At 35.8% G+C, this 23,950-nt stretch overlaps 2 protein-coding genes across 10 annotated transcripts; one reads left to right on the forward strand and one right to left on the reverse strand.

The window, feature by feature from the left end:
* Positions 1–2,172: 2,172 nt before the first annotated feature.
* Positions 2,173–16,102, reverse strand: LOC127165200 (flavin reductase (NADPH)-like). 5 transcript variants are annotated; one of them, XM_051109559.1, is made up of 5 exons: positions 15,998–16,093; positions 6,211–6,375; positions 4,521–4,722; positions 4,270–4,434; positions 2,173–4,067 (listed from the first exon to the last, which is right to left on the reverse strand). In XM_051109559.1, exons 2-5 carry the CDS (start codon positions 6,343–6,345, stop codon positions 3,910–3,912), a joined length of 660 nt encoding a protein of 219 aa, XP_050965516.1. In that variant the 5' UTR covers positions 6,346–6,375; positions 15,998–16,093; the 3' UTR covers positions 2,173–3,909. The 5 variants fall into 5 exon arrangements, with proteins under 5 accessions (XP_050965516.1, XP_050965515.1, XP_050965512.1 ...); XM_051109558.1 differs by lacking the exon at positions 15,998–16,093 and adding an exon at positions 6,891–7,019 and having other exon boundaries at positions 6,211–6,372; XM_051109555.1 differs by lacking the exon at positions 15,998–16,093 and adding an exon at positions 6,891–7,006.
* Positions 10,326–23,896, forward strand: LOC127165199 (N-acylethanolamine-hydrolyzing acid amidase-like). 5 transcript variants are annotated; one of them, XM_051109553.1, is made up of 11 exons: positions 10,326–10,660; positions 10,959–11,123; positions 11,221–11,344; positions 11,420–11,510; positions 11,592–11,668; positions 20,529–20,701; positions 20,846–20,908; positions 21,021–21,087; positions 22,669–22,697; positions 23,272–23,338; positions 23,773–23,896. In XM_051109553.1, the coding sequence occupies exons 1-11, from the start codon at positions 10,485–10,487 to the stop codon at positions 23,782–23,784; spliced, it is 1,044 nt and encodes a 347-aa protein (XP_050965510.1). In that variant the 5' UTR covers positions 10,326–10,484; the 3' UTR covers positions 23,785–23,896. The 5 variants fall into 5 exon arrangements, with proteins under 5 accessions (XP_050965510.1, XP_050965509.1, XP_050965507.1 ...); XM_051109552.1 differs by lacking the exons at positions 11,420–11,510; positions 11,592–11,668 and adding exons at positions 20,160–20,250; positions 20,332–20,408 and having other exon boundaries at positions 10,334–10,660; XM_051109550.1 differs by lacking the exons at positions 11,221–11,344; positions 11,420–11,510; positions 11,592–11,668 and adding exons at positions 19,962–20,085; positions 20,160–20,250; positions 20,332–20,408 and having other exon boundaries at positions 10,343–10,660.
* Positions 23,897–23,950: the final 54 nt, after the last annotated feature.

Consider the following 23,950-nt stretch of genomic DNA (forward strand, 5'->3'; position numbering starts at 1 on the left):
TCGGTCTAATATGTACTTTTATAGGTTATATAACTACCTACATTGTGCTGAAAAAAAAAACAAACTTGTATTATTTCTTAGATCCTCCCTTTTCTAGTTTGTACTATTCTGAACAATGTCTGACATTATATATTAGCACTACTAATATTCATGTTTATTGCTTCTTTACGAGGAATCTCTTGATGTATTCCTCAAAAAGTTGCTTTGGATACAGGTATTTACTAAATGAATAAATATGAAAAATACATGAAAAATGAAACGAAAAATGAAAAATGAAAAATAAAACTTTTTATTTGAAATGTAAATCATTCTCATGTCCCCTATTTATTCAACTTATCTCTTCAACATGACACATTAATCTTTTTCTCAACAGCCTGGTTATTGCTTTGCTGATTATCGAACTTGATATCTGTCCATTAAGGACAAAGTCCTCAGATCACAATCTGCGTGCAGTACATTCAGTCAAATCAAGTCATCAGTTCACCTTGCATAACTTCACCAGTAATAAAAGAGCTGGAACTGAGTCATTTTCATTCACTATATCTCTGCTGGCCACTAGATGAACCGTCCATACTGGACTTTGGTCTAAACAAAGTATTAACTACAATATTTCAGTTTAACCCTAGAAACATTCTCATTGTCTTACATCTTTGTACTCTAAATGATAATAATACTCTAGGTCAAAGGTTGTGTATTTCATACATCTGACCTGAGCAGTTTTAGTGACTGATCAGACTGGCTCTGGATCAGTGTGGAATGTCCCCTTATGGGGGTGAGTTGACTGCCTTTGGCTCTTGCAACACAGACTGACTGGCTTAAAAACTTTGTCCCCAAAAATGAATTGCATTGGTTTTGGATTTCGCTCATTTATTTAGAAAATTACAACATACCTGTATACAGAGTGAAATCTTACACAAGTCTTAAAGGGATAGTTGACCCCCAAATTAAAAAAATTCTGTCATTATTTAGTCTTATGTTGTTATGTTATGTAGGTAAACCTGTGGTTTTTTTTATGTGCAAGAAAAAAGTAAATCTTTAGTAAAATGTTCAGACTGCTCTTTTAAAATGTTTATAAACTTTTTGATTTTGTCCTTTGGCCCTCACTTAAAGGGCTAGTTCAGTTCCAAGCCAAAAATTTCCTGATAATTGTCTCACCCCCTTGTCATCCAAGATGTTCATGTCTTGATTTCTTCAGTCAAAAAGAAATTATTCTCCATATAGTGACTTCAATGGCCAGCCAAGGAATGAAAATGCTCATCCTGCACTAGCTCTGCCATGTACACACGTGTCTTCACGCATTGCTTAATCACATTGGAAAGGTCATGTGCCATGTGCTTATTTATTTGTTTGTGTTTCGGTTCAGAAATGTAGGGTAGGGTAGGGTAAACTCTATCTCATTTTCTCTTTCAACTTCAAAGTCGACCCACATTGTTGTTTTACATTTTTGTCAAGGGATTTTCACTTTCTTTCCAATTTCGCTTTGTAAAGTGGGTTGGTACTTCCGTGCTTGAATAAATAATACCTGAGGTTAAGCTATCTTAAGACAAGCATTTGTGGTTAAAAGCAAGACGTCTGTTAAAAATCTCTTGATCTGGGTAGCATCTGCTGTCTGACAGACGTCTGTAAGATGTCAGTTTTACATACATTCTAAATCATAAACATCTTAAAGACATTTAATATACGTCTATTTGCCATCTGATTGGAAACGTCCAACAGGCGTATTGCAGATGAGCAAACACTGGTCTTGCAGATGTAATAAACGCATAAGTCTCTGTGATGTACGTGTGCTATCAGGGAATCATTTCTGTAGATAAGACCCATATTTCTCGATTGGCATAGTGTAGAGCCCTTCAAAGCTGCAATGAAACTGCAGTTTGGACCTTCAACCTGCTGTTCCTCGTTTAAGTCCACTGTATGTAGAAAAATCCTGGGATGTTTTCCTTAAAAACCTTACTTTCCTGATTATTTACTCACCCCTGTCATCCAAGATGTCCATGTCTTTCTTTCTTCAGTCGAAAAGAGTCCTTTAAACAATAAGAGTGCTTTAATTTTTTTAACCATACCTTTATTAACAAAATGTGAATGATAAAACACAAATCTTTTATTAATTTTATTGGGCAGCTGTTACCTTATGACACTTAATAAAGGACTTGATGACATATATTCTCAAGGTATAGGCAGGGTATGTAAGCGGTTTATTAAAAACTGTGCAACACTGCGCTCATGTGGTCATAATACAGACAGTTCACACCCGTTGCATTCATAGGAAACTACATCTTCATCTTAAAGAATAATTAAATTCATTCACCTGCTCAACAAAACACAATCAGCAATAATGGCAGAGAAGGTTATCATTCACTAAGTAATTGGTTCTAAAAACCGTATTTCTGTGTGTCCATGCTGAACTGGCTGTTTCACCAAATGCAAACCAGTACGTGCAGTGGCTTCTAGCACTGTGAAGAGCCTTGTAGTGGTTAATGGGAGGAACTACAGGTCCTCTCTAAAGATATTTTGATATTAGTAACTTGAGTAATGCTTTTTTACATTTTCATACATAGATTATATTTATGTGTTTAATAGTAGGGCAAAAGCAGTATGCTGATTACTATTTAACATATATATATAACATATATAAATACAATACGGGACGCTTTATCACCTGAAAGCTGAATAAATAAGCTTTCCACTGATGTGTGGTTTGTTTAGATAGGACAATATTTGGCCGAGATAAAACTATTTGAATATCTGAAATCTGAGGGTGCAAAAAACAAAATAAAACAAAAAAAATCTAAATATGGAAATATTTAAAGTTGTCCAAATAAAGTTCTTAGCAATGCATATTACTAATCAAAAATTAAGTTTTGGTATTTTTACAGTAGGAAATCTACAAAATATCTTCATGGAACATGATCTTTACTTAACACTCTTTATTACTCTTACTCTTTACTTTTTTGGCATAAAATAAAACTAGATCATTTTGACCCATACAGCGTATTGTTGGCTGTTGATACAAATATACCTGTGCTACTTATGACTGGTTTTGTGGTCCAGGATCACATATGTACTATTTAACATTCAAATGTAACCATAATTTTAACCTGAACATTCAATTATGTAGTGTAAAATCTGTATAAACTCCATATCAACTGTAAAACTGGTAAATCTGTAAATAGTGCACTGTAAAAAATGTATATATATCAATAGATAGTTAATACATAAAATGCTTTAAAAAAACAATACAAAGAAATTAATAACAACAGACCCTCTGAAGTGCATGCAAAATACAGTGCTAGACAGAATTATAGTTGAGAAAGTCAAGAACTGAATTTTTCCTAATGATGTTTATGTTTTGTCAGTAAAATATTGTGAAAAGTTTAACGAGACAAGTTGGAAAGGACAACACAATGCATTTTGTGTCATAAACAAATGTGCATAAAGGCTTGATATTAGTAAATTAATAATGATTACAAATGAGTAAAAGTTTCTTTGTTAAAAATATAGTTTACATTTAATTTCACATTTCATATACAGTATGTTTGAGAAGAAAAGAGTGCATGCAGCTAATTGTTATTTCATTGCTCTTCACTGTCATTTCACTACCCATTTACATCACAAATTGTTCGAAATGTTGGGTTTTATTAATTATTTTTTCTTGCAATTCTGCTAACATTACTTTGGTATTGAGAAACCCCTTAAAATCCTTTGCAATATATGAAAAATATGTATATGACAAACATATTATTAGCATATTATCTGCTAGTCTAACAGTCTTTGCCGACTGCTATGTGACCATAAGCCAGAACTGCTGTAGTGTGATTTAAAATGTAAAATGTTTTACCAATTTAAATGAAACAATTAAAAGCTCTTTGGCAAGTGATAAAAATGTAGTGATATAAGTGAAGTGCAACCTCATTTGGTGATGATAGCAACAGCTTTCTTCATCCAAGCATTGTTACTGAGTAGAGAGAGCATGAAACGAGCCACATCTCCTCTCGACACAGATGGGCCGATTGGCAGACCATTTTCATCAGGGACATAATAGCCTTCATGAGTGAGGAACTCATTGGCTTTAAAAACAACGAGAAAAAACAACACCACAAATTTAACAGAATACAAAAATACAGCTTGTTGTAATGTAATGGCAAAAGCAAACTTCCAATCATGATTTAGCAAAACTCGAAGAATAAACAAATGTATTACATTTTGCTTTTTATAAAAAATTACTATATGTATTCAAAATTAATTTTATGTATGATTAATAAATCCCACCTGTCGTTGGTATATTCTTGAGAGTTGGCGGCCGGACAACAGTCCAGTTGATGTCTTCATTCTGCTTAAGAAAGTTTTCCATTTCGTACATGTTGTTCAGAACACTTCTAATTATGGGAAGCAGCATGAAGCGGATGAGATAGGAAGAATTGCTGGCTGAATTAGCTGTGAAGAGTGTCATAGCAATCCAATTACTACATTCAGACCAAAAATACTGTGAGATAAAGACCCTTCAGTATAACAGCACTTACGGTCAGTGTACCATGAGGTCATGGTGATGATTCGATTGACTTTGACTTCACGCATTGCATTTAATGCTGCCTTCATAGACTGGGTGTAGCCAGTGACTCCATAAAAAAACGAGATTGGAAAGCCAAGACAGGACAGCACAGCATCCTGACCTTTGAAGTGCGGTTTCAGGCTGTCTTCTGAGAAAATGTCTGCTTCAACCACCTATCACATGAGGGTATGCGGTTAAACAGTACATTGTTAAAATGTGCATCATCTGGACTGAAACACATAAAATATATTATCTACAATGTACTGCCACAGCAGGCAGCTTAGTGTTAAAATTTCCTGATAATTTACTCACTCAATTTAATCACTTTACTGCACGTTCGCTTGTAAACACTGGGTTGGTACTTCCGCCTACGTGACCTTTCCAACAAGAGGAGAGGAGAGAGCGCTGGTTATTCACTCCCCCCACCTTCAATCCCTGCCGGACCCAGAACTCGAACCTGCAACCTTTTAGTTACAAGCCCAACTCCCTAACCATTAGGCCACGGCTGCCCCCAGCCAACCTGTTGATCCCCACTGAAGTCCACTATATGGAGAAAATTCCTGGAATGTTTTCCTTAAAAACCTTAATTTCTTTTTGACCGAAGAAAGAAAGACATGAACATTTTGGATGAGATAGAGGCGAGTAAATTATCAGAAAACTGATATTCTGGAGGTGAACTAATCCTTTAATCATATCTTCATTGCTGTGTCTGAATAACTGTCCTTAAAATCTTTACTTCCTGCAAAAAATGTAGGGAAAGCAAATCATGTGATGTTATAAATGAAATTTTATGCCACCCTCGTAATCGTTATGGTAAATTTTAGCCGTCTTCTACAGTGATACTGTACACAAACTCATAAAACAACTAAAATAAAGATAAAACAAAGTTTTGGATTAAAAAGTTAACGATTCTGACCTTGATGACTTAGAGAACTCTTTCATATTATTTAAATTCTAAAAGAAATAGTACAAATACAAAATAGTAATTACCAGTACCATTTACCATATTGTGCAGACTTGAGTCAACAATTATACTCAATCTTTATAAAATATTAATTTTGTCAGGTAGGACCTTGCAAAATGAATTCAAATGCATATTTATTGTGAATCCAATTACTTACACCTGGGAGCAAGTTCATGAACAATGAAAGAATATGAATGAAGTATTTTTCAAAAAGAATACCAATATATGTGACCCTGGACCACAAAACCATGTCTTATGTTGCACAGGTACATTTGTAGCAATAGCCAAAAATACATTGTATGGGTCAAATTTATCGATCTTTCTTTTATGCCAAAAATCATTAGGAAATTAAGTAAAGATCATGTTCCATGAAGATATTTTGTAAATTTCCAACTGTAAATATATCAAAACCTAATTTTTGATTAGTAATATGCAATGCTATGAACTTCATTTGGACAACTTTAAAGGTGATTTTCTCAGTATTTTGATTTTTTTGCACCATCAGATTCCAGATTTTCAATTAGCTGTACCTCGGCCAAATATTGTCCTATCCTAACAAACCATACATAAACAGAAAGCTTATTTATTCAGCTTTCAGATGATGTATAAATCTCAGTTTCAAGAAATTTACACTCATGACTGGTTTTGTGGTCCAGGGTCACTTATAACTTTGAGCTTCAACTTTCTAACTATTTACCTTGAGGTTCTCGTGCATTACCGTCAGTTTTCCCGGGTTTCTGACGATGGCCGTGACTGAGTGTCCCTGCTGGAGAGCCTGATTCACCAGCTGCAGCCCGGTTTGACCAGTCGCGCCAAGTACAGCAATCTTCATGATCAATCTGGACAAAACCTTCTATTCCTACTAAAACAAGAAAATGTGCAAAGCTGCCATAATATAGTCACGCTCGTTTGTACAACGCCCTGCAGAAAGTACTAAAAACTATGAACAGGGTTCCGGAACCTGCGCATAAGGTTGCGAAAAGTTAGTTTAGTTTTAACTATCTCCTTCATGTGATATAACCTGCTTACCAAACGTGCGGAAATGACATTTATTATTGCAAGACTCCTCCTCATGGACAACGACATTAAATGACTCTGCGGATACATTAAAACTGAACGTGTGTTTTTAGCCGAGGGAACATATTTGTAAATGATCCGAAGAATGTGAGCATCATTAAATTAAACATTTATACCTATTGTCAACGCACAAAACATCTAAGAAAACAACAAACTTAAATCACAACGCATGTCATATAACCGCACTGTGTAAACGCAATGATGATCGGCGTCATTTGTGTGCAAACACCTCAGTGTTCATTCTACATGGACTGCAAAAAACATATCAGTTAATATACTGCTAAAAATGAGCAAACTCACTCTAAAATCGCTCCTGATGGTGTGGGTGTCAACGCAACAGTAAACACATGCGCGCTCTCTGCTGTCAAACAGCTGCTGATATAACTTTCAACCTGGCTGACTCTAGTGCGCACGCGCACTGCGAGTATTTCACGTAAGAGTCCTGTCAAGTCCAAACGCTTGTTTCTCAAAATAAATAAATAAATAAACAAACTACAGGCATTATTAATACATGAAATTATAATAAAAAGTCTGGTTGGTTCCTTTTAAAAATTTCTTAAAAATGAAAGCTGTTGAAAAAATATATAGATTTTAATCAACTATCGTTATTGTAAATTGTAACTTTTATTATACTTAAAAGCAGTTATGCTTATTTTTTCTGTATGTTTGTAATCAGTAACAGACAGGTAGATAGATAGATAGATAATTGATAGATAGATAGATAGATAGATAGATAGATAGATAGATAGATAGATAGATTTATTTAATATTTTATACCTTCATTTGATAACCAGAAAAATAAACAACACAGAATTCCATTTAAAATAAATAAATAAATGTAAAAATAAATAAAAGTTGTTTTTATGCATTCAAATAAACAGACATGCTAAAACATATCTGGTAACAATAAAACGTAAGGTGAAAAAAAATGGGGTCCTAAACATGTATTTTTTCTTAACTTTTGATAAATTCAAATTCAAATTTGAAATTGACGGTATTGATGGTTTTAATGAATTACACATGATTAATTACATTTTGATTAGTAAAATTAAATGTAACCATTAAAAAGAAGTCCAGAAAAATGAAAACGAAAAACGGAATTTAAACAAACAAACAAACAAAAAAAAAACAAAATTTGGGGAAAAAATAGGGCCCTGTTTTTGCATGCAACTATATATGTTTGCTATTTGCAGTGATTACTATTTACTATTGTTCATATTGTGACATAGTCTTTAACCTTCAGTTTAACGTCTCGGACCCAATCCACGTTCAACCACCTGTGTCTAACAAAATCTTATGTGAGCATGACGTGAGCCCCCACCCAACACCGCTAGCACCTGATGTTTTGGCATCAGCCCCAGATGTTTTAAAATCCTAGAAACGCCCCTGGATAGATAGATAGATAGATAGATAGATAGATAGATAGATAGATAGATAGATAGACAGGTAGACAGACAGATAGACAGAGAAAGAGAAAGACAGAGGTAGATAGATAGAGGTAGAAAGAGAGAGAGAGAGAGAGAGAGAGAGAGAGAGCGAGAGAGGGACAGACAGACAAATAGAGACAGACAGGCAGAACATTAAATATTTTAATTACCCTATACGTTTTTCTTACTTTCTAGACTTTGTTGAATCAGCATGCTGAAACTTGGATGAAGTCTGAATAAAGAAGTGAGAGCAACCATCACCAACTAGATCACACACACACACACACGCCCTACATCAACTCTATACCTAAACCTACCTGTCACAGGAAACCTTCTGCATTTTTACTTTCTCAAAAAAAAAAAAAAAACTCATCCTGTATGATTTATAAGCTTTTGTACCCATGGGGACCTCAGTTTAGGTCCCCACTGTGACACGAGTCCCCATGAGTGTGTGTGTGTGTATGTGTATTCAGTTTTAGGTCCACACCAGGATATACAGTGGGTACAGAAAGTATTCGGACCCCCTTAAATTTTTCACTCTTTGTTATATTGCAGCCATTTGCTAAAATCATTTAAGTTGATTTTTTTCCTCATTAATGTACACACAGCACCCCATATTGACAGAAAAACACAGAATTGTTGACATTTTTGCAGATTTATTCAAAAAGAAAAACTGAAATATCACATGGTCCTAAGTATTCAGACCCTTTGCTGTGACACTCATATATTTAACTCAGGTGCTGTCCATTTCGTCTGATCATCCTTGAGATGGTTCTACACCTTCATTTGAGTCCAGCTGTGTTTGATTATACTGATTGGACTTGATTAGGAAAGCCACACACCTGTCTATATAAGACCTTACAGCTCACAGTGCATGTCAGAGCAAATGAGAATCATGAGGTCAAAGGAACTGCCTGAGGAGCTCAGAGACAGAATTGTGGCAAGGCACAGATCTGGCCAAGGTTACAAAAAATTTCTGCTGCACTTAAGGTTCCTAAGAGCACAGTGGCCTCCATAATCCTTAAATGGAAGACGTTTGGGACGACCAGAACCCTTCCTAGAGCTGGCCTTCCGGCCAAACTGAGCTATCGGGGAGAAGAGCCTTGGTGAGAGAGGTAGATAAGAACCCAAAGATCACTGTGGCTGAGCTCCAGAGATGCAGTCGGGAGATGGGAGAAAGTTGTAGAAAGTCAACCATCACTGCAGCCCTCCACCAGTCGGGGTTTTATGGCTGAGTGGCCTGACGGAAGCCTCTCCTCAGTGCAAGACACATGAAAGACCGCATGAAGGACTCCAAGATGGTGAGAAATAAGATTCTCTGGTCTGATGAGACCAAGATAGAACTTTTTGGCCTTAATTCTAAGCGGTATGTGTGGAGAAAACCACAGTCCCAACAGTGAAGCATGGTGGTGGCAGCATCATGCTGTGGGGGTATTTTTCAGCTGCAGGGACAGGACGACTGGTAAAGATGAAAGACTGGTAAAGGGAAAGATGAATGCGGCCAAGTACAGGGATATCCTGGACGAAAACCTTCTCCAGAGTGCTCAGGACCTCAGACTGGGCCGAAGGTTTACCTTCCAACAAGACAATGACCCTAAGCATACAGCTAAAATAACGAAGGAGTGGCTTCACAACAACTCCGTGACTGTTCTTGAATGGCCCAGCCAGAGCCCTGACTTAAACCCAATTGAGCTTCTCTGGAGAGACCTAAAAATGGCTGTCCACCAACGTTTACCATCCAACCTGACAGAACTGGAGAGGATCTGCAAGGAGGAATGGCAGAGGATCCCCAAATCCAGGTGTGAAAAACTTGTTGCATCTTTCTCAAAAAGACTCATGGCTGTATTAGATCAAAAGGGTGCTTCTACTAAATACTGAGCAAAGGGTCTGAATACTTAGGACCATGTGATATTTCAGTTTTTCTTTTCTAATAAATCTGCAAAAATGTCAACAATTCTGTGTTTTTCTGTCAATATGGGGTGCTGTGTGTACATTAATGAGGAAAAAAATGAACGTAAATGATTTTAGCAAATGGCTGCAATATAACAAAGAGTGAAAAATTTAAGGGGGTCTGAATACTTTCCATACCCACTGTATAAACCAATACATACCTAATAGCCTAATTAACGCGAACTGTATCCGAAAAGATTCCAGCATTTGGACACATTAATCAGACGGGCCAGACTTCATGATAAACAGAACCTATATTCACAGCAAAGCTATTAAGCCTGAAGCACGTTAATTTGATTTGATTCACACTGCAACAAACCAAAAAGGGACTTCAGTTAAGCACAAAAGTGTGCGTGGACAGTGGACACCACTCCCCCTTGTGGTTAATGTGTTAGTCACAACAATCCCTTCAGTTCCTTGTTTTGAAATACAGAAGTTGGGCAGCGTGTGAAGGAGTCTTTGGTTTCGCATATTCAAATGTCACCATCTCAAGGACAGTTATTGTTCAGTATTCACCATGAAGCTACAGATTTGTCTCTTACTCGGCGTGACAGTTTTCTGCGTGTCGGCAGCTGATTTCTCTCCTCCAGTGGTCAACATCAGTCTGGACGTGCCTGCCAATCAGAGATGGGCTCCTCTGAAGAACCTCTATGACATCGATTTCTTAAGAAAAGCTGCATCTGAAGTTATCGAGTAAGTATCAGACAGTCTGATAACCGCACGCAAACTCTGAAAAAATGTTGCTTTCGTTTGGCATTCTTGCCATTTTTACCAAAACCGTGTTAGATTTTATGTAGCTGACAAGTTTGAGTATTAGTGTTCAGATATCACAGAATATCACAACATGTTTAAGTTTGCAACGTATATAAAAATGCAAATGATAAAAATAAAGTGCTTCTGGCATTCCCCCTTGCTTTTTAAAGCGGTAAAGTTTATTGTTTGTCATCAATGAACCACGACACATTTACATATTAAACATCCTCTTTTACAGCTCAACTGTTCCCAAATGGGTTCATGAAGCAGTTAAACCTATAGTGAAGGCTCTGGAGAAATACATCCCACAGCCCTATGCTGGTGAAATACAGGGCATGGCAGCCTTCTATGGCACTGACATTTCAGATGTTGTGCTGTTGAACTTTGCCTATGAAGTATCTGCGTAAGTACTGTATAGCTGTTGACTTACTGTATTGGTACAGTACCTCTCTTGTCAACTTTTTTTTCAAGATTCATTGTGGCTGCTTTGGTTTTTTCAGCTTTTGCACCAGCATTGTAACTCAGGATACAAAGGGCAATATATACCATGGCAGAAACCTGGATTATCCGCACGATGTGCTCAGAAATCTTACTCTAGACGTAGTTTTTATTAAAAATGGACAGGTATTAGTCATATATTTATTAAATATAATATAATATTATACAGTACTCTTGAGTCTGAAAGTAATTTCTCCCTAGGTGGCATATAGAGGAACCACTTTTGCTGGTTATGTTGGGCTGTGGACAGGACAGAGCCCTAACAAGTTTACAGTGTCTGGCAACAAACGCAGTAGGTTGCTATTTTTTAAAAAAATATACAGTCTAGTGAATTTTTTTGTGGTTTTAATTAATATCTATAATATTTCTACAGACAAGGGACATTGGTGGGAGAATATAATTTCAGCAGTTTTATTAAAAAGTTCTCCGGTTAGCTGGCTAGTGCGAGAGGTGAGAGAACAAATGTATATTAAAGTCAAAATATAATTCTGTATTTCAAAATACATTTACTTACTGGTGCAAAAAAGACTTTTGCATTAAATTAAACTGTATATTTTTGTTTCTCTTTAGACTCTTGAAGCAGCTGTGGATTTCCAGGATGCAGTGGTGAGACTGGCCAAGGTGCCGATCATCACAGATGTTTATTACATTTTGGGTGGTGTTCATGCTGGTGAGGGTGTGGTCATCACTAAAGACCGGAGCGGATCAGCTGACACCTGGCCTCTGGATCCACTATATGGAAAGTAAGCACCATCATTTTTAAATGGCATAATGAAAGATAAAAAGTGATGAGACAGACACTAGACAGAATTATATCTGAGAAGGTCAAGAACTGAATTTTTCCTAATGATGTTTATAATGTTTTGTCAGTAAAATATTGTAAAAAGTTTAACGAGACAAGTTGGAAAGGACAACACAATGCATTTTGTGTCAAATCATAAACAAATGTGCATAAAGGCTTGATATTAGTAAACTAATAATGATTACAAATGAGTAAAAGTTTCTTTGTTAAAAATGTAGTTTACATTTAATTTCACATTTCATATACAGTATGTTTGAGAAGAAAAGAGTGCATGCAGCTAATTGTTATTTCATTGCTCTTCACTGTCATTTCACTACCCATTTACATCACAAATTATCCAAAATGTTGGGTTTTATGAATTATTTTTTCTTGCAATTCTGCTAACCTTACTTTGGTATTAAGAAACCCCTTAAAATCCTTTTACAATATATGCAATATATGAAAAATATGTATATGACAAACATATTATTAGCATATTATCTGCTAGTCTAACAGTCTTTGCCGACTGCTATGTGACCATAAGCCAGAACTGCTGTAGTGTGATTTAAAATGTAAAATGTTTTATCAATTTAAATGAAACAATTAAAAGCTCTTTGGTAAGTGATAAAAATGTAATGATATAAGTGAAGTGCAAACTCATTTGGTGATGATAGCAACAGCTTTCTTCATCCAAGCATTGTTACTGAGTAGAGAGAGCATGAAACGAGCCACATCTCCTCTCGACACAGACTGGCCGATTGGCAGACCATTTTCATCAGGGACATAATAGCCTTCATGAGTGAGGAACTCATTGGCTTTAAAAACAACAAGAAAAAACAACACCACAAATTTAACAGAATACAAAAATACAGCTTGTGGTAATGTAATGGCAAAAGCAAACTTCCAATCATGATTTAGCAAAACTCGAAGAATAAACACAAATGTATTACATTTGCTTTTTATAAAAAATTACTATATGTATTATAAATTAATTTTATGTATGATTAATAAATCCCACCTGTCGTTGGTATATTCTTGAGACCTGGCGGCCGGACAACAGTCCAGTTGATGTCTTCATTCTGCTTAAGAAAGTTTTCCATTTCGTACATGTTGTTCAGAACACTTCTAATCATGGGAAGCAGCATGAAGCGGATGAGATAGGAAGAATTGGTACCTGAATTAGCTGTGAAGAGTGTCATAGCAATCAAATTACTACATTCAGACCAAAAATACTGTGAGATAAAGACCCTTCAGTATAACAGCACTTACGGTCAGTGTACCATGAGGTCATGGTGATGATTCGATTGATTTTGACTTCACGCATTGCATTTAATGCTGCCTTCATAGACTGGGTGTAGCCAGTGACTCCATAAAAAAACGAGATTGGAAAGCCAAGACAGGACAGCACAGCATCCTGACCTTTGAAGTGCGGTTTCAGGCTGTCTTCTGAGAAAATGTCTGCTTCAACCACCTATCACATGAGGGTATGCGGTTAAACAGTACATTGTTAAAATGTGCATCATCTGAACTGAAACACATGAGATATTGTTTACATTGCACCGCCAGAGCCGGCAGCTTAGTGTTAACATTTCCTGACAACTTACTCATCCCCATGTCATCCAAGACATTTATTTATTTATTCAGTTGAAAAGAAATTGAGGTTGAGGAAAACATTCTAAGACTTTTCTCCATATAATGGACTTCAATGGGGATCAACAGGTTGAGGGTCCAAATTACAGTTTCAATGCAGCTTCAAAGGGCTCTACACAATCCCAGCCAAGGAATAAGGGTCTTATCTAGCGAAACAATCTGTCATATAAAAAAAAAAATAATAATACAAATTTATATACTTTTTAACCACAATTGCTCATCTTGCACTAGTTCTGCGATGCACGTGTATTCATGCAATGCGTAATAACTTTGGAAAAGTCACACACCTTCTGTGTACTTCGATTTAAAAAGTTGTTTTACCTTTTTTTTGTCTTTGCATGTTCGCTTTGTAAACACTGGGTCATGACCTTTCCAACGTGACTAATGTGTGAAGTCTAGCTAGTGTAAGATGAGCATTTATGGTTAAAAAGTATATAAATTCAATTGTTTTTAGAAAATGACAGATTGTTTCGCTAGATAAGACCATTATTCCTGAGCTGGGATCGTGTAGAGCCCTTTGAAGCTGCATTGAAACTGTAATTTTGACCTTTAACCTGTTGATTCCCACTGAAGTCCACTATATGGAGAAAATCCCTGGAATGTTTTCCTCAAAAACCATAATATCTTTTCGACTGAAGAAAGAAAGACATGAACATTTTGGATGAGATAGAGGCGAGTAAATTATCAGGAAATTGCTATTCTGGAGGTGAACTAATCCTTTAATCATATCTTCATTGCTGTGTCTGAATAACTGTCCTTAAAATCTTCACTTCCTGCAAAAAATGTAAGGCAAGCAAATCATGTGATGTTATAAATGAAGCACATTGAAATTTTATGCCACCCTCGTAATCGTTATGGTAAATTTTAGCCGTCTTCTACAGTGATACTGTACACAAACTCATAAAACAACTAAAATAAAGATAAAACAAAGTTTTGGATTAAAAGTTAACGATTCTGACCTTGATGACTTGGAGAACTCTTTCATATTATTTAAATTCTAAAAGAAATAGTACAAATACAAAATAGTAATTACCAGTACCATTTACCATATTGTGCAGACTTGAGTCAACAATTATACTCAATCTTTATAAAATATTAATTTTGTCAGGTAGGACCTTGCAAAATGAATTAAAATGCATATTTATTGTGAATCTCATTACTTACACCTGGGAGCAAGTTCATGAACAATGAAAGAATATGAATGAAGTATTTTTCAAAAAGAATAACAATATATGTGACCCTGGACCACAAAACCATGTCTTATGTTGCACGGGTACATTTGTAGCAATAGCCAAAAATACATTGTATGGGTCAAATTTATCGATTTTTCTTTTATGCCAAAAATCATTATATTTACAATATTTTGTAAATTTCCAACTGTAAATATATCAAAACCTAATTTTTGATATGCAATGCTATGAACTTCATTTGGACAACTTTAAAGGTGATTTTCTCAGTATTTTGATTTTTTTGCACCATCAGATTCCAGATTTTCAATTAGCTGTACCTTGGCCAAATATTGTCCTATCCTAACAAACCATACATAAACAGAAAGCTTATTTATTCAGCTTTCAGATGATGTATAAATCTCAGTTTCAAGAAATTTACACTCATGACTGGTTTTGTGGTCCAAGGTCACTTATAACTTTGAGCTTCAACTTTCTAACTATTTACCTTGAGGTTCTCGTGCGTTACCGTCAGTTTTCCCGGGTTTCTGACGATGGCCGTGACTGAGTGTCCCTGCTGGAGAGCCTGATTCACCAGCTGCAGCCCGGTTTGACCAGTCGCGCCAAGTACAGCAATCTTCATGATCAATCTGGACAAAACCTTCTATTCCTACTAAAACAAGAAAATGTGCAAAGCTGCCATAATATAGTCACGCTCGTTTGTACAACGCCCTGCAGAAAGTACTAAAAATTACGAACAGGGTTCCGGAACCTGCGCATAAGGTTGCGAAAAGTTAGTTTAGTTTTAACTATCTTCTTCATGTGATATAACCTGCTTACCAAACGTGCGGAAATGACATTTATTATTGCAAGACTCAAGGACAACGACATTAAATGACTCTGCGGATACATTAAAACTGAACGTGTGTTTTTAGCCGAGGGAACATGTTTGTAAATGATCTGAAGAATGTGAGCATCACTAAATGAAACATTTATACCTGTCGTCAACGCACAAAACATCTAAGAAAACAACAAACTTAAGTCACAACGCATGTCATATAACCGCACTGTGTAAACGCAATGATGACAGGCGTCATTTGTGTGCAAACACCTCAGTGTTCATTCTACATGGACTGCAAAAAACATATCAGTTAATATACTGCTAAAAATGAGTAAACTCACTGTAAAATCGCTCCTGATGATGTGGGTGTCAACGCAACAGTAAACACATGCGCGCTCTCTGCTGTCAAACAGCTGCTGATATAACTTTCAACCTGGCTGACTCTAGTGCGCACGCGCACTGCGAGTATTTCACGTAAGAGTCCTGTCAAGTCCAAACGCGTGTTTCTCTAAATAAATAAATAAATAAATAAACTACAGGCATTATTAATACATGAAATTATAATAAAAGTCTGGTTGGTTCCTTTTAAAAATTTCTTAAAAATGAAAGCTGTTGAAAAAATATATAGATTTTAATCAACTATCGTTATTGTAAATTGTAACTTTTATTATACTTAAAAGCAGTTATGCTTATTTTTTTATGTATGTTTGTGATCAGTAACAGACAGGTAGATAGATAGATAGATAGATAGATAGATAGATAGATAGATAGATAGATACATTGATAGATAGATAGATAGATAGATACAGGGCGTCGCTAGATTAAAAATTTCTACCATTTTTTTTTACACAATATTTCTTCCATGTTTTAAATTTGAATAGTAAATCCCCTTTATTTGTCAAAAATAAAATATCATTTTCATTAGAAGATCAGTTTATTTAATATTTTATACCTTCATTTGATAACCAGAAAAATAAACAGCACAGAATTCCATTTAAAATAAATAAATAAATGTAAAAATAAATAAAAGTTGTTTTTATGCATTCAAATAAACAGACATGCTAAAACATATTTGGTAACAATAAAACGTAAGGTGAAAAAAAAAATAAAACATTTCATGGGCTCCTAAACATGTATTTTTTCTTAACTTTTGATAAATTCAAATTTGAAATTGACGGTAAATCGTATAAGATTCATGGTTTTAATGAATTACACATGATTACAGTTTTTCTCAGCCGCTTTGGTGCATTTCTCAGATCAGAAATGAAATTCTCAAAGCTACTTGTTCAACCTCCACATCATCTAGTCACTTGTGCACATCATAATAGCAGTTTCTCATTCTTTTGAACAAGTTGCGATTGTTTTGGTACATTCATGCAATTGATTATGTACATTTGACTGTCCTACATTATCAGTTGCTAATGTCATGTTGCTCAAAATGTATTATATAGTTCTCTGTGCAATAGTCTTACCTCTCAAAACATCTAGTCATTAGTTCATCATACAAGTCATTACATGCAAAGTGGTTGATCTAGTTGTCATAAACTGTCAAGTATATTTTCTACACATTTTCTATTAGTCTTTTTGTAAATTTGCCATGCACTGTGCAGGTGAATCTTGACTTTCACTAATAAAGAGAATGTAGATCAACCCATGACAAACCAGTTCTCTGAAATTCCTCATACAGTACTGCATGCAAAAGCAAAGTTCTGCCTAAGGGGTGATTCCTGTGTTTGCCTTTCTAATTTTGTATTTTTGTTTTTGTGCCCATCCCAGATAGCACACATATATCTGTTAAAGATCACTCGATCTGAAAAGCATCTGCAGTGTACAAACATCTGATAGACGTCTGTAAGATGTCAGTTTTACATACATTTTAAATAATAAACATCTTACAGTAAAGACATCTAATAAATGTCTATTTGACACCTGATAGGAAACGTCCTAAAAGTACTCCAGATAAGCGAACACTAAAAAATACATCTTGCAGATGTAAATGCAGACGTCGAATAGTATATCTCCGTGATATATGTGTGCTATCAGAGATATATCACAACTGTAATGTGGTTTTTTTTTTTTGTGTTTGTTTTTTTTTTTTTTTGTCAGACCGCTAGTGATAGTGTAACTGTGAATCCTATCTAGTCTATTTCAATCAATATCTCACATACAGTAATATATATTGCATACATAAGAAATGCAGCCTTCTGCGTTTTAATACAGTTACTGTCATGCAAACTATTGCCATAGTGTTATATTGACAACATGACTAAGCATTTTGACTATCTTGTTTGTGAACAATGACAGAAGGACTTTTCATCCTGATGGCACTGATATGTTCATTGACATAAATACTTACTTTTGATAGATGAACTAAAGATTTTGAGTAAGTTACAGGCTTTTGCAGGTAATCCATTGTGTTGTGCTGTTTGTACAAATTGTTTTGAGAAATGCACATACTTCTTTGCAAATATTAAGGATGATTTGAGAAATGCACCAAAGCGACTGAGAAAAACTGTAATTACATTTTGATTAATAAAATTAAATGTAACCATTAAAAAGAAGTCCAGAAAAATGAAAACGAAAAACGGAATTAAAAAAACAAACAAACAAACAAAAAAACGAAATAAGGCAGAGATAGACAGATAGACAGATAGATAGATAGATAGATAGATAGATAGATAGACAGACAGACAGATATATAGACAGATAGATAGATAGACAGAGAGAGAGAAAGACAGAGGTAGATAGATAGATAGATAGATAGAGGTAGAAAGAGAGAGAGAGAGAGAGAGGGACAGACAGACAAATAGAGACAGACAGGCAGAACATTAAATATTTTAATTACCCTATATGTTTTTGTTACTTTCTAGACTTTGTTGAATCAGCATGCTGAAACTTGGATGAAGTCTGAATAAAGAAGTGAGAGCAACCATCACCAACTAGATCACACACACACACACACGCCCTACATCAACTCTATACCTAAACCTACCTGTCACAGGAAACCTTCTGCATTTTTACTTTCAAAAAAAAAAAAAAAAACAACAACAACAAACTCATCCTGTATGATTTATAAGCTTTTCCCCATGAGTGTGTGTGTGTGTGTATGTGTATTCAGGTTTAGGTCCACACCAGGATATATAAACCAGTACATACTGCGTTTCCTCAATCTGCGACCGCAAAAAAACTGTAAATGAGAATCCAAAATACACGTAGCCTAATTAACGCGAACTGTATCCGAAAAGATTCCAGCATTTGGACACATTAATCGGACGGGCCAGACTTCATGATAAACAGAACCTATATTCACAGCAAAGCTATTAAGCCTGAAGCACGTTAATTTGATTTGATTCACACTGCAACAAACCAAAAAGGGACTTCAGTTAAGCACAAAAGTGTGCGTGGACAGTGGACACCACTCCCCCTTGTGGTTAATGTGTTACTCACAACAATCCCTTCAGTTCCTTGTTTTGAAATACAGAAGTTGGGCAGCGTGTGAAGGAGTCTTTGGTTTCGCATATTCAGATGTCACCATCTCAAGGACAGTTATTGTTCAGTATTCACCATGAAGCTACAGATTTGTCTCTTACTCGGCGTGACAGTTTTCTGCGTGTCGGCAGCTGATTTCTCTCCTCCAGTGGTCAACATCAGTCTGGACGTGCCTGCCAATCAGAGATGGGCTCCTCTGAAGAACCTCTATGACATCGATTTCTTAAGAAAAGCTGCATCTGAAGTTATCGAGTAAGTATCAGACAGTCTGATAACCGCACCCAAACTCTGAAAAAATGTTGCTTTCGTTTGGCATTCTTGCCATTTTTACCAAAACCGTGTTAGATTTTACGTAGCTGACAAGTTTGAGTATTAGTGTTCAGATATCACAGAATATCACAACATGTTTAAGTTTGCAACGTATATAAAAATGCAAATGATAAAAATAAAGTGCTTCTGGCATTCCCCCTTGCTTTTTAAAGCGGTAAAGTTTATTTATTGTTTGTCATCAATGAACCACGACACATTTACATATTAAACATCCTCTTTTACAGCTCAACTGTTCCCAAATGGGTTCATGAAGCAGTTAAACCTATAGTGAAGGCTCTGGAGAAATACATCCCACAGCCCTATGCTGGTGAAATACAGGGCATGGCAGCCTTCTATGGCACTGACATTTCAGATGTTGTGCTGTTGAACTTTGCCTATGAAGTATCTGCGTAAGTACTGTATAGCTGTTGACTTACTGTATTGGTACAGTACCTCTCTTGTCAACTTTTTTTTCAAGATTCATTGTGGCTGCTTTGTTTTTTTCAGCTTTTGCACCAGCATTGTAACTCAGGATACAAAGGGCAATATATACCATGGCAGAAACCTGGATTATCCGCACGATGTGCTCAGAAATCTTACTCTAGATGTAGTTTTTATTAAAAATGGACAGGTATTAGTCATGTATTTAATAATATAATATTATATTATACAATACTCTTGAGTCTGAAAGTAATTTCTCCCTAGGTGGCATATAGAGGAACCACTTTTGCTGGTTATGTTGGGCTGTGGACAGGACAGAGCCCTAACAAGTTTACAGTGTCTGGCAACCAACGCAGTAGGTTGATTATTTTTTTAAAAAGATGCTGTCTAGTGAATTTTTTTGTGGTTTTAATTAATATCTATAATATTTCTACAGACAAGGGACATTGGTGGGAGAATATAATTTCAGCAGTTTTATTAAAAAGTTCTCCGGTTAGCTGGCTAGTGCGAGAGGTGAGAGAACAAATGTATATTAAAGTCAAAATATAATTCTGTATTTCAAAATACATTTACTTACTGGTGCAAAAAAGACTTTTGCATTAAATTAAACAGTATATTTTTGTTTCTCTTTAGACTCTTGAAGCAGCTGTGGATTTCCAGGATGCAGTGGTGAGACTGGCCAAGGTGCCGATCATCACAGATGTTTATTACATTTTGGGTGGTGTTCATGCTGGTGAGGGTGTGGTCATCACTAGAGACCGGAGCGGATCAGCTGACATCTGGCCTCTGGATCCACTATATGGAAAGTAAGCACCATCATTTTTAAATGGCATAATGAAAGATAAAAAGTGATGAGAATCCAACATTAGACTTTAATTCATATAACACTAGTGTTTTTCTTACGAATTTTACATTACTAAACCTGTGATTTTTACTGTTGCTTATTTTAGCTGGTATAGAGTTGAAACCAATTATGACCACTGGCTACCTGCTCCTAAAAAAGATGACCGAAGGCAAGCACACAATATATATATATATTTAATCAATAACATGAAAGCACAAATTATTGATTATTTGGGTAAACAATGTAGGGATTGTTTTTAACATTTTCTGATATTTTTTCAGAGATGCGGCCATGAAAGCATTGAATGTCACTGGTCAAAACAACATTAGGATGGATTCTTTGTATAAGGTATATGAACAAATCCATTTTGGCTGACTATTATTGTCATAGGTTATGGCATTTATTTTTGTCCTACATTGTTAAAGGAGAAGTTCACTTCTAGAATCAACATTTCCTGATAATTTACTCTCCCCCATGTGATTTAAGATGTTCATGTTCTTTGTCTTCAGTCGCAAAGAAATGAAGGTTTTTTGAGGAAAACATTCAGGATTTTCTCCATATAGTGGACTTCAGTGGGTTGAAGGTCCGAATTGCAGTTTCAGTGCAGCTTTAAAGGGCTCTACACGATCCCAGCCCAGAAAGAATGATTTAGCGAAACTTTTTCTAAAAAAAATAAAAATAAAAAAAATTGTATAATTTTTAACCACATATGCTCATTTGCATTAGCTCTGCAATATCCCTGCACGTCTTCACACATTACGTAATCACATTGGAAGAGTCACGTGTGGTTAGTTCCCTGTCTGTGTAATTTGGTTCAAAATGGTAGGGTGGGGCAAAAAACTCCATCTCATTTTCTCCTCCAACTTTAAAATCGTCTGACATTTTTTGTAAAGGCCATTTGACTTTCTTTGCACATTTGCTATGTAAAATGACCTTTTCAACATGATTACGTAATGTGTGAAGTCAGGCTGGTTCAAGACAAGTATTTGTAGTTAATAAGTATAAAAAAATTTTGCACGATCGATTCACTAGATAAGTCCCTTATGGTGCGTTTCCACTGCGTGGTACGACACGGCTCAGTTTGCGTTTCCACTGCAGTTTAGTACCGCTTTAGAGGGGGCGGGATTATACACAATGCTGGATCCGCTCCTCTGCTATCAACAAGAGGAACATCTGTACAGACGAACAGACCACGAAACAGCCATTTTTGGGTTGTAAAAAAAAAGGTGTGCTTGTTTAAAACAGTTCTGTTCATTCAAAAAAAGTTACGTTTGATCCTTCGCTGGCTGTGATGATTTAAATTTAACGGGTCCGGTGGCTCTTGTCGCAAGTTTAAAGTTTGATTCTCTCCAGCCAATTAGTCATCAACAGGGTTTACACATCACATTTTGGTAACGGTACAGCTTGCTTGGAACCTAAGCCACAGTGGTACTGAAAAAAGTACCAGGTACTGTACATAGTGGAAAACCCCCCAAAAGTGAGCCTTACTGAACTGTACCCTGCAGTAGAAAAGCATCATTATTCCTCATCTGGGATCATGTAGAACCCTTCGAAGCTGCATTGAAACTTCAGTTTGGACCTTCAACCTGTTGATCCCCATTGAAGTCCACTATATGGAGAAAAATCCTGAAATGTTTTCTTCAAACACCTTAATTTCTTTGTGACTTAAGACAGACAGACATTAATAAGTTGGATCACATGGGGGTGAGTAAATTATCAAGAAATTTTGATTCTGGAATTAAAAACATATTCTTTAATGTACTATAAAAATGTGTATTTTAAATCTTAAATGTTTTCGGTATGTACATAATTTCTGAATTTGGATATTTTTCTTCAATGAGACTTCCACTGTGTTTGTAAAAGGATGCACTTTTGTTACATAATTATTGACTGATGTGTTAAGTGACCATTTCATTCTCATTGTTACAGGTTTTATCCGTGAATCCAGTATGTAATCGGTAAGGAGGACATTAATGCAGCGTTTTACCTGTCACATGATATTTTATGGTTGTGTAATGGCCTCACATAGAGTGGCCATTTCTCATATGTGGTAAAGAGTAGTACAAATATAATCATACTTCCTCATGGAGGTTATAATATTAGTATCTACCCGTGCCAAGCAGAATTTAGGAGTTTTCTGGCGAGCAGAAACCAGTCATGTGAAGCCTCTGCCTATTCACACTTACAACTGCACAGACACTCATTGTTTAAACCACTCAGCTGTAAGTCAGAACAGTCCAAGCATTGATCTCTATTGAACTCTCACCCTCTTTTATGTCTGGTGCCCAACAACTCAACACTGATTCTATACTCATCTTTGCTAACATATTTATCACTGTGTGTCAAAGTTGTTATATTGTCATGTGGTCCTAGTGGGTTCTTTGTAACTGTATGATGATATTAATTTAGCAGAAGTTTTTTCCAAAGCAACTCAGTTTAAGGTTTTGGGGTTGTTCAGTGTTTGTGAAAGAGGTGTGTTCAGCTCACTTTCTGTAATAAAGCTTTTTAATGGCAGTATGATCTTCTTTCCAGAATCACTGTTTATACAACCGTCATGAGTGCGGCCACTCCTGAGAAGTACACAACAGTTGTCAGAAATGTAAGAACAAGCCATAACACTACATAATTTGTAAAACATATTTGCATAAAACATATGCAGCTTGAGAAACATTTACATATGTTACCACAATCATGTTATGTGCTATCCTTTCATGAAGTCTAGTTGGATAGTTTGGTAACACAAGTGTTTTTGTTGAATGAAACAGCATTTTTGTCATAATGTAAGAGTTTGCTAGAGCTTCTCTGATATCATTTTGACATTTAGGGAATTTTGCAATACTCAGTTGAGTGTCAGCTTTTCCAAGGAGCAATCACAAGAACTAGGTCACAAGTCTTTTCTATGCTTTGGAAACTTTTGTCTCTTGCAATCACTAATGAAGGAACAGTGACTGTTCTGTCTTACTGACAGTATATTTAAAGTTTTAGTTTTTTTATTTATATATACAGTTAATGGTCTTTCCTTTCTGTTCACAGAAGTGCATGTGATGGAGTGAGCCGTTCTCTTAAACCAGCTCATCTAGAATTTTCACCCAGCTTAGTTCTGAAATACCCAACAAATTTTGCTTCTCTTCTTCAGTGGAAATGAGTCTTTTTTTAATATGTGACCCTGGACCACAAAAGCAGTCTTAAGTAGCACAGATATATTTGTAGC

Source organism: Labeo rohita, chromosome 5 (genome assembly GCF_022985175.1).
Source record: "Labeo rohita strain BAU-BD-2019 chromosome 5, IGBB_LRoh.1.0, whole genome shotgun sequence".
Lineage (NCBI taxonomy): Eukaryota > Metazoa > Chordata > Actinopteri > Cypriniformes > Cyprinidae > Labeo > Labeo rohita.